The 12051-nt window shown below is 40.3% G+C and overlaps 1 protein-coding gene across 2 annotated transcripts in view; it reads right to left on the reverse strand.

Annotated features, from left to right (window-relative positions):
- The window catches only part of LOC142980625 (uncharacterized), a 224501-nt gene that overhangs the window by 150087 nt on the left and 62363 nt on the right, over positions 1–12051 (reverse strand). The window contains exon 2 of one of the 2 annotated variants that reach the window (XM_076126114.1): positions 2356–2385. The exons of the other annotated variant lie outside the window; for it this stretch is intronic. Coding sequence (XP_075982229.1) covers positions 2356–2385 — 30 coding nt within the window. The remainder of the gene's footprint in view (positions 1–2355; positions 2386–12051) is intronic. 2 annotated transcript variants of the gene reach the window in all.

Raw genomic sequence — 12051 nt, forward strand, 5'->3', positions numbered from 1 at the left:
TACGTGGAAACGGTCGGCTCTGCTCGCCTCCATTGTTTGGCCGTTTCGACATGGCTCCACATTATTACAATGGCTCTCGTTTTACTGGACGATGGAGCAATAAATACATCGTAAACTTAGTACGCGTACATAAATTCCTGTACTGAGCTCATAACGTGACTACTTGATGATAGCTCGCTGTCTGAACTGGAGAACAGAATTCTCGGCTAAATTATAGCGCGTTTTGATGTTTAACCCAAATATTGCAAATCTTTAGTCCGAATTACATTTTTATTATAACAAAACGAGTTGGGCAAGTCTTCATGAATAATAAAATAACACGAGCACTCGTAGCGCCATCTATTGTGAAACAAAGGTAGTTGTAATGTTTACGTAGAGTTTGTTTAACAACACTGACCATTAAACGTCAATGGTTGAAAACGACGAATTAACATGTAACCCGTGACGTTTGTGTTTATTTAATCACGTAAATAACTGTAGGAGAAATAAAAAGAATAGAGTCGTAAATAAATTAAACTCTATAATGGCTTATGTTTACTTTCACAGTTCACGGCCGTAATTAATATCGGTGCTTGCGGAGTATAGTGGTCTCTTTCGTGCTTCTTGAGAATGCCATTTATGAGTCGTGTTTTCTGTCTCTGTCTTGTGGTGATTTATAGTCGGTGAAGCTTTACATAACCGCGGTGGCTACTTACTACATGTTGAGCTAGTGCCAGTCCGTTTATCATGATTATGACGCTATAAAATAATAATTTTATCTCATTTGCAGGGCTTATCGCGGAAGTTTTCAAATGTGGTGTATTTAGTCAGATGTGCAAACTAATGTATTATAATATGTTACAAAGTAACATCTGCGGGGAAAGTATTGAATTTTGTATGGCCTGTACTAGTTTCGGACTTTCGGCTCAATCTTTTAAGTGACCTTTTGAAATATTCGTAGTACTAAAAGTGGGGCACACACACAGAAACATTTAGTAGGTACATTTGAATGAACTGCTAGACGGATTTAATACGAGTGATATCTGTGTAATGTCGAGACTCAAATAATACGAGTATTTATGAAGATGGATGAGTGTTTTCGAAAGAAGTGACAACTCATCGTCAATACATTACACCTTTTTTGGACGGGAGTATAAATATAAATTGGAACTGGAAAGTCTGGAGGTAGGCGCAACATTATTGAACTACAGCTCATTTGAAAACTTAAATATTACCACATATGATAGATTGGCAAAAGAGTTCATTGAATTCAATCAGTAAATCTAAAAGACTCATACGTATTTCCCAATTAGTAAAATTGTTGTTGGAGCGGAAAATCTTAAATAACCGTCTTATAAGGATACCAAAGCAAATGACCTTATAATGACTAACACAGAAACTTTCCTTAATCTCTACCGTTAAAGATCTTTGAGCAACAATGTAAACATCAATCAATAAATAATAACAAAGAATCCAGTGAAAACTGTTCTAATAAAGGTAACGCACGGTATACATCGCAATTAAATTAGAAATTAGAAAACGTTAACTTTCACGTAATTGATGCTCCTATAGTACGCACTATGTTCAATGTTCGCAAGTGAATAAGCGAAACTAATTATGAGCCGACTGCCGCACACCGATACACTCACTGTGTTAACTAATATCCAATGTACATGCACAGTTTTTGTTTTAAGATAAATTAATGCTATAAATCACAATATCGATAGGATGAATTTGAAAGTAAACTATAAATAGTTAAACAAGCCAAGGAGAAAAAAAAGAGGAGCGATATGACTCAGCCAAAAATTACATAAAAATTGCAAAACAAAAGTACCAACGGCAGTAGTCTTAGATGATGGAATCACTCTGGAGAAACAATAAAACGCAACCGGCAACAATTAAATATTAACATTAAAATTAAATGTAGTCTTTGATTTGCCGCCTGTTTCTATATAGATAGCCTCTTAGTGGCATCTAGTCCAGAAGAAACTAAAAATGATAGAATAGTAACTAAGGTTTTCCTGGTAATATGTTTCAAGTTAAAAATACCCCATTATAAAGAACTTGACTTTGCATTTAGGCAAATTATTTTTCATTAAATAGAGCTTTTAATGCCATTACAACACAGTCCACTAATCGTCACGTAAACAATGCCGGAGCCACAATTTTTTAACAGAATCGCCCAATTTGAACGGACGGCAACTAAATTACCTAAGCACTGAGATAAATCGACGTTAAGGGCGTCTAAAAATCAAGAGGCCACTCTTTTTTATTAGTTTTCGGGTCAACAGCCACAGAGTAACGGAAAATGTGCCAATGAAACGTGTTTAAATAATGTAAATCAAATAGTTCATGTTTATATTCACATCGACTTACCGGCTCGACTCGAGCATCATTTTGTGTGGCCTGCAAACAGAAAAATAAATATGTTAACACAAAACCACAACTACAATCTACGATATTGTAGCTAAACATTTGTACGCAAATACGCGCACACATCGACACGCGCAAGTGTGTAATAAAACTAACATGTGTGCGAAAACCACAGAATAAATACACGCAGAAAACAATAGATCATTAAAGAAAATAAATCAAGTTTTGCTTAGTACCTACGACCTAAAAGCGATCGGTAATAATCTGGAAAGGTTGTAGACGTTTAACCATCAGACGTTAAACGAACACCTGAGGGAGAATATTTATTACATTTTGTATATAACTAAGTGGATTTTATTTGAAGCAATCTTTGAGATGGATTATTTTATTGATGGCATATAATATCATCGAATTCTTGTGCGTATTAAATATAATTTATCGCTCGGTTTAACGGTGAATGAATATACTGGAATTCAGGATGCCGGGAAGATTTGAAAGCGAATTTGAAAGAATGTGTAATGACTTCTGATGGTATACTTTTTACGTGTGTAAACTAAGGGTATGTACTCAATGGCGACATGAAATTAGCAACATGAGAATAGTCTGGCGCGACGTTGCTTGTGTTTATTTAGCATGGTGATTCACGAATCGTGTGCATAAACGGTCTCAGAGGTGCCAGCGGCGAAGGCTGTACTACACTAATTATGTGGTTTACTCCAAGGCTGACTGTATGAACTAAACAAAGCTAAATTTTGCCTCATTTCCAAGTATTACGTCGACCTAAATATTATGTTACTCTTTTTGAAGGTTACAAGCGTGACGGAGCAATTTGCTTTGAGCAAATAGTCGATTTGAAGGACTCGCGATCTCATTATGAGAAAGTGAAAAGGTATAATAGTGGTAACTACCACTGCACATTACGACACGACCACGACACTATAAGAAAACTTGCAATAGTATAAAATAAAACAAATGTAAAAATGAAATCAATACACAATAATCGCGGCTGCGTTATCAGCTTATCACTTAACAAGAATGTGACGTTGGGCAGATTCCGCTCGCCATAGCCTCGCGAACTCGTCAAGGTCGCGGGGGTCATTGTCTCGTTCACTCCCATCGCTAGGCCAATCCTGACTCATTCTATGTATATCTTAGTTTTAGGCATATTTTTTATCGATTAGTTCGTGCTAAGTAGAATGCGATATGACTTACCCCCGGTTTCTGAGTACATTTATCGGTAGTTTATCTATTCAATAGCGTTTTTTTATGAGTTTTTATGAACGCTATTGAAAAGATAAACTACCGCTAAATGTACCTCAGAAACCGGGGTATAACGTCTCCATTCTCTTAGGAAAAAGTACAGTAGAAAAGATGTGTTTGAATTTGAGAGGACATTTTTCTACATCACGCCGTTTTCTACCAAAGCGAAGGCAGGGGTGTAACCAGATACTAACGAACGTACATCACCAAGTATTTAGTACGTAGGGGACGTAACGCCACCGTCACATATTAGGTCGGGGGAAAAAGTCTTTTCGCATTATAGTATGTATGAACTTGTAATAAAATCTTTTCTCTACACAAAAAAGCTCGATATTTGGGTACCTCACGAGCTCAATGAAAGAAATCTAATAAACTGTGTACTCATTTGTGATTCTTGAAGCCAAAGAGATTTCAAACGAGTAAAACTTTTCCATTAAGAATAACTAAATAAATATTATCTAACTGCATTATGAATAACATGACTTGATTTAAATAATATGTGAAACTACGTTTAGTGTTTCTCTCAAAAGTTAGTTTCCAACTTGCTTCAAAGTGGCAAAATGTAGATTAACTACGAGTATTACAAGCTAGTTCCACGCCTATAAAAAGACGATAAGAGTACTTCTGACCTTAAACTTGACATGACTAATGTTTCAACCTTAGTAAGAGGTAAAATCAATTACCTATTAGATGTCATTAATGAAGCAATACAAGGAGAGAATGAAAAGACACTGGTTATCATCACAGCATGACTCCGACCAATAAGTAATCACGTTATTTCATCTTAAGGAAAGTTTCACGTAACAACTTAATAAGCCACAATTTTCCGCTAGATAGTTCTATCCACAATTATTTTCTTAAGGTAAGTAAACAAGTTAATTTATAGATTAATTTCATTGTGAAATGTATTGTACCTAATTATTGTATAGTGAATAGTAGGTAATATAATAATTGCGAAAGTTACTCTATCCGCCTACCTGTCCGTCTGTTTGTCTGTCTGTCTGTTTTTTTATCTCTATGCCTAAACCACTGAACCGGTTGGCATGATATTTTGTACAAAGATAGTTAGAGTCCCGAAAAAAGACACTGGATAGTCACTTTTTATTTCGCAAATGCGTCGGGAACGGGAATTATACGGATTATAAGCCAAATAACCATAGTCACTGCGGACGGAGTCACTGACAAGAATATAATATACGACCATTTTAAGATGGCTGCTCTAGGAACATATCTTGACACGAGGCACTTTACAAATCATGGTCACAATTTACAGAGATATCATCATCGTAAATTGACATAATGGGCACAGTTTTCCTCTCAGTATCAGATGAGTTATGCTGTATTATATCAACCACGCTGGTTACGTCATTTGGGTTAACTGGAAACACATTAGAAAAGTGTGAGGCTTTTATAAATCCCATTTTCTAAATATTCATCAATGCTTGCACCTCGTTATTCATATGGAGATCAATCACAATAAAAATTTGCAAATTTGGAAATAAAAAACCCTTCATAAAGCAAAATCTATCCCCAAATTCGTCAAGCAACGGAAACCACGTCATAATAGGACAGAGCAATTATTTTTCCGACAGTTACTGACTCTGGCCGGGCAGCGATCACACCTGACCACATCCCGTCATCCATCTGTGCGGTCGACCACGCCACATGGACGCATCAAAAATATAAACTTCATCATTTCACACTTAACTGCCTCACGTTACAATAAAATCAAATATGCCACCAATAAAACTGAAATAAAACGACAAGTGAAACACTATAAAGTGATATTTGTGTGTGTAAAATAAATATGAATAGGCATATACTGCAACTATTTTGATACGGCTTCAATTTTTATTCCTTTACATCATTTGTAAAGACACAAAAGAATCTTAAAGAGAAACTGGAGATAAAGCGGTAGTTCAAAACACTCTATTGACAGTTAATTACTCGATAGCTTCATAATAGTCGTAGATCGCAGTAAATCAAATATCAATAGAAAATGTAGCGGCGAGACCGACGCTGGCTGCCTGACATCCCATTCCAAAGAGCAGGTAAATTTGCAACGGCTTCAACTCTCTTCGGACCATTTGAACTGAATAAGATGCAGCCGATTTTCAACCTTAATGAAACCAACCACTATCTACAACCGCAGTGCAAGGAGCCTATTATAAACTGAACGATAGAGATTGTTTTGGTTTGCCGTCCAAGTTATGAATGAGGATGTCGGTTATCCACAAAGGAAAGAACTATTTCAAAGACATTTGGTACCAACAAAAAACTTGAACATCATCGAGTAAATTGTTGTTTTGCAAATGTATTTTTAATATTTCACATTGGCTCAAGTGTAAAACGAAATATTGTATAAAAGGTACTATTGTTTCATTCGCATTATTGTCCAATAAAGAAAAAAAATATTCAAAGCGTCAAGGCTGTCGAGAAGGTGCAATTGAGTCAACATTCAGTTGCAAATAAACGATTCATAACCGACATAGTTCGCGTTCAATTCAAGTGCTACTGAATTACGTACAACAATAAACAAAGAAAGTAACAACGGGTAATAAATACTCTCACTGTGAATCGTTCATTATGTTGGCGTTTTGTCTATAATTATGAACACGACGATCAATCGAACCAATGTGAAAAACATAAAACATATTTAATGTATAATAGAATACGGGAATTAACGCGAACACGCATTTTACCTTAAAATGCCTAACGTTTCGGCGCAGGTTGCACTCGCCGTGGTCCCAGGCAGACTGGAGCAGCGATGACAGGACTTCGTGTATATGAGGCGGACGAATGTCCATCCACCCTCATATTTTGATTTTTCCAACCGCCACCACACACTACACTAACCGTGTCCCTATTCTGTGAGCTCACCGATTGCGAAACATAGCGAGGTTTTGTAACAGTAATCACTGGATTCCACGTCGCGGATAATTTGAAGCCGTCTTCCCGATTGAAATTTGAGTGTTTCTTGATTTCGATCGCTTCACGAACAATCCTCGAGTAGAAATGTCGTTCAGTGGAGAGGACTTGAGGGCGATGGAACTCAATCCAGTGATTAGTTCCTGCTTCGAGTAGATGTTCCGCAATGGCTGACTTGCTTATTTGACGGTTCTTAACAGCGGCGATATGTTCCTTGACCCTTTCAGCTATCGACCGCTTAGTCTGGCCTATGTAGGAACTACCGCAGCTGCAGTTGATCTTGTAGACACCTGGTGTTTGAAACGGTACTACATCCTTCGGTGTGCCCACCATGCTGCTGACTTTTGCCCCCGGCGTGAACACTGTGCTGATGCTGTATTGTTTCAATACATTCCCGATCTTATCAGTCACTCCTCTGACGTAGGGCAAGTAGGCGGGCTGTCTGTTGACCTCCGGATGTTTACTCCGTTTCGTGATCCTGTTCCTTCGTCGACTTACGTGGTATCCGTTCATTCGTAGTACCTCCTGAACATGTTCCAGCTCCTTCCCAACATGTTCAGGGTCACAGAGGTCATGAGCTCTGTTCTTCAGTGACGTCATAACGGACTGCAAGTGACGGGGATGGTGATGTGATGTAGCGTGCAGGTATCTATCTGTGTGTGTCGGTTTCCGGTAAACACAGTGTGATAAGGATCCATCGGGTTTCGCGGCAACCCTCACATCTAGGAATGACAACGACCTGTCCGTCTCCATTTCATAGGTGAACCTCATGTTAGGGTGAATGGAGTTTAGGTGTTCTAGATATTGATCTACTTCCTGTTGACCTCCTTGGATAATGCAGAAGATGTCGTCCACATATCTTTTCCAAAGCCGTATGGTTTTTGGTCCGAGTGCCAATGCTTTCTCCTCAAAGTGCTCCATCCAGAGATTAGCCAGTGCAGGGGCAACGGGGCTGCCCATTGCGACGCCATCAATCTGAAGGTAATGTTGGCCTTGGAAAAGGAAGTAGTTGCCGTCCAAACAGTTTTTAAGTAGATCGATATAGTTAAACGGCATCTCGTTGTCCTCTAGCTTGGTCTTTACCACGTCCAAACACTCCTTAATTGGAACATTGGTGAAGAGCGACTCGACGTCAAAACTCACCATGACATCGCCCCGTTCCAATCTAAGGTCCTTAATAATCTGGACGAAATGCCGCGAATCTTTCACAAAAGACGGTGTATTTCCCACGAGTGGCTGCAATACTGACGCAACGTACTTTGCAAGGTCGTAAGTAGGAGAGGCGATTTGACTTACGATAGGCCGCAGTGGTACGTTGGACTTGTGTATTTTGGGCAGGCCATATAATTTCGGTGGTTGGTGCGACTTCGGTTTATACAGTCTCTCGTACTCGTCTTCCGTAAAAAGGTCCTTGTTGTCCTGTATCAGCGTCCGTATTCGTCGTGTTACTCTAGCCGTAGGGTTATATGATACCGGTTTATATACCTTGTTATCACATAACAAATCCCGAACTTTCTGTTGGTAATCAGTTGTATTCATCACTACAGTGGCGTTTCCCTTGTCGGCCTTAAGCACTAATATATCCCGGTTATCCCGAATAAGTTTCAGTGCTTGACGCTCTTCTGCAGTGGTATTACTCGCTGGAACCTTCGATTTTCGTAATATAACCGCAACGTCCTGTCGCAGGGTATCGGCGTCGCCGGGCGGTATTTTATTACGAGCAATCGTTTCCTCGACGCTACTGATTACACTTTCGAACGGAATTCGCTTAGGCGTTAGTGCGAAGTTCATGCCTTTGGCCAAGATGTTAATCGTAGGTTGGTCTAAACTCACATTTGAAAGGTTTACGACGGTTTTAGTCAGTGGATCGGGAACGGCCGGTGACGTATTTTTCTCGACATACCTTCGGTTGTACTCCTTCGAGAACTTACGCTCATGGGTTTCACTACACAACTCGAAGGTCCGAGAAGCCTGAAGATACGTTACCCGATCACACAAGTCGTAATCTTCGCGTGATAAACTAACACTACACTTCACATGTAACACGTATAACTCGCTATGAATACGGTTAAGCTCACTGTGTTTGTTCCGTACCACTGCAGAAGAGCGTCAAGCACTGAAACTTATTCGGGATAACCGGGATATATTAGTGCTTAAGGCCGACAAGGGAAACGCCACTGTAGTGATGAATACAACTGATTACCAACAGAAAGTTCGGGATTTGTTATGTGATAACAAGGTATATAAACCGGTATCATATAACCCTACGGCTAGAGTAACACGACGAATACGGACGCTGATACAGGACAACAAGGACCTTTTTACGGAAGACGAGTACGAGAGACTGTATAAACCGAAGTCGCACCAACCACCGAAATTATATGGCCTGCCCAAAATACACAAGTCCAACGTACCACTGCGGCCTATCGTAAGTCAAATCGCCTCTCCTACTTACGACCTTGCAAAGTACGTTGCGTCAGTATTGCAGCCACTCGTGGGAAATACACCGTCTTTTGTGAAAGATTCGCGGCATTTCGTCCAGATTATTAAGGACCTTAGATTGGAACGGGGCGATGTCATGGTGAGTTTTGACGTCGAGTCGCTCTTCACCAATGTTCCAATTAAGGAGTGTTTGGACGTGGTAAAGACCAAGCTAGAGGACAACGAGATGCCGTTTAACTATATCGATCTACTTAAAAACTGTTTGGACGGCAACTACTTCCTTTTCCAAGGCCAACATTACCTTCAGATTGATGGCGTCGCAATGGGCAGCCCCGTTGCCCCTGCACTGGCTAATCTCTGGATGGAGCACTTTGAGGAGAAAGCATTGGCACTCGGACCAAAAACCATACGGCTTTGGAAAAGATATGTGGACGACATCTTCTGCATTATCCAAGGAGGTCAACAGGAAGTAGATCAATATCTAGAACACCTAAACTCCATTCACCCTAACATGAGGTTCACCTATGAAATGGAGACGGACAGGTCGTTGTCATTCCTAGATGTGAGGGTTGCCGCGAAACCCGATGGATCCTTATCACACTGTGTTTACCGGAAACCGACACACACAGATAGATACCTGCACGCTACATCACATCACCATCCCCGTCACTTGCAGTCCGTTATGACGTCACTGAAGAACAGAGCTCATGACCTCTGTGACCCTGAACATGTTGGGAAGGAGCTGGAACATGTTCAGGAGGTACTACGAATGAACGGATACCACGTAAGTCGACGAAGGAACAGGATCACGAAACGGAGTAAACATCCGGAGGTCAACAGACAGCCCGCCTACTTGCCCTACGTCAGAGGAGTGACTGATAAGATCGGGAATGTATTGAAACAATACAGCATCAGCACAGTGTTCACGCCGGGGGCAAAAGTCAGCAGCATGGTGGGCACACCGAAGGATGTACTACCGTTTCAAACACCAGGTGTCTACAAGATCAACTGCAGCTGCGGTAGTTCCTACATAGGCCAGACTAAGCGGTCGATAGCTGAAAGGGTCAAGGAACATATCGCCGCTGTTAAGAACCGTCAAATAAGCAAGTCAGCCATTGCGGAACATCTACTCGAAGCAGGAACTAATCACTGGATTGAGTTCCATCGCCCTCAAGTCCTCTCCACTGAACGACATTTCTACTCGAGGATTGTTCGTGAAGCGATCGAAATCAAGAAACACTCAAATTTCAATCGGGAAGACGGCTTCAAATTATCCGCGACGTGGAATCCAGTGATTACTGTTACAAAACCTCGCTATGTTTCGCAATCGGTGAGCTCACAGAATAGGGACACGGTTAGTGTAGTGTGTGGTGGCGGTTGGAAAAATCAAAATATGAGGGTGGATGGACATTCGTCCGCCTCATATACACGAAGTCCTGTCATCGCTGCTCCAGTCTGCCTGGGACCACGGCGAGTGCAACCTGCGCCGAAACGTTAGGCATTTTAAGGTAAAATGCGTGTTCGCGTTAATTCCCGTATTCTATTATACATTAAACATGCAACGCGAGAGTTTAAAAGTTATGATAAAACATATTTATTTCAAAGTTGACAGACAACAAGAAACTTGCATTATAATAATGCTTAATGTTTGCTTCTCTCACACATTAAGTTGATTATTCAAAGAACCTTCTTAGCCTTTCCACCAAATTCTCCCAATTCACAATTCCCATTTTACTCAAGTTAAGAGCCTTTTTACATCGCCAGTCGGCTCAATAGTCTGTAATTTTGTTTTGATGAATTAGCCAAACGGCGGGATACTAATAATTGAGGATGGACGGACAACGCCGAAACCGTTTGTGCCCTCCAATTTATAGCGGATGTATCGAAAGCTTTTTGTAAATAAAAATTTGGAATTTTCGGAAGGGGAGTTCATCGTTCGCTTGATCGCGACGTCGACCTTGACGTGAGATGTCGTAGAACTGCGCGTATTGTTACTGACTGCGTGCCGTGTACCCAGACAATACGTTCCAGAAAACACTACCGGGAGCTCTTCACTCAGCGTTCGTTTTATTTGAGTTTTTAACGCGCTTTTTATTATGCGGCTTCCCGTCTGTCAGAATTCCGCGAGTCATGTGGGTATAACCCATAAACACAGAATACAGTTCAAAATATACGAGCGCTTTTCTTAAGTTTCCCGTTTCAGTTACGTAAACCTTCCACAGCAGGAAGGAAGAAATAAGCAAAATCAACAGAGCAATTAAAATTGAGGCCAATGAGTAGCGCATAAAAAATGTAAGTAGTTGTAAACGTGGTAGGTATGGGCGGCACGATACTAACCCTGTGAGATAGCAATATAAAGAATATCTCTAGGGTCTCATTAGCAAAGCGAGCGAAGCATGCTGCGGTTAGGGAGACAGGGTTGCACCGAGCAGCACTTCGCGTAAGAAGGGCCTTATTAGTAAGCGGATGGGTGTTTTGTCTATTTGTTAATGTTGGAGTGGTCTGCCTCACGGGTTACATACAAAGCGACGTGTTCGTCGCCGACTCTTTGTTTGAATTCAAGTAGATACATTTCCAAATTGCCCTTTCAAGGTAGAAGGTAAAATTGCGCTAATCAAACGGAGGATAGACGAAGTCCTATCGTAACGACCATGTAATAAAATCAACGTACGAAACGAGCAGCTGAAAAGAAGCCGGGTAAACTTTTGAACACTGTCGCCGAACAAATACACTCAGCGGCAGAAAAAGTGGCCCAAAGCAAAACTACGATAAAACTTTTTAGAATATCAATATATGGTTACTATTTTGGCTATAACTATTAGTTAAACAGTTTATACACAAGTTTAGTTACAATTTACACTAAATAGTCGTAATTTTTAATCAAAAATGGGAAAAATTAAAAAATACAGCTTTTTTCGAAATCGCTTACTGAAAGTTTTTGCAAAAACCTAATTCTGCACCAAAGAAAAAATCTAGTTTATACCGCGTGTTACCTCCTCTAGCATTTATTGGTGACCTGCATGCATTCTGGCATGCTTTGGAGGATGTTTTAATTACTTCTTGAAGAAC

This window comes from Anticarsia gemmatalis, chromosome 18 (assembly GCF_050436995.1).
Source record: "Anticarsia gemmatalis isolate Benzon Research Colony breed Stoneville strain chromosome 18, ilAntGemm2 primary, whole genome shotgun sequence".
NCBI lineage: Eukaryota > Metazoa > Arthropoda > Insecta > Lepidoptera > Erebidae > Anticarsia > Anticarsia gemmatalis.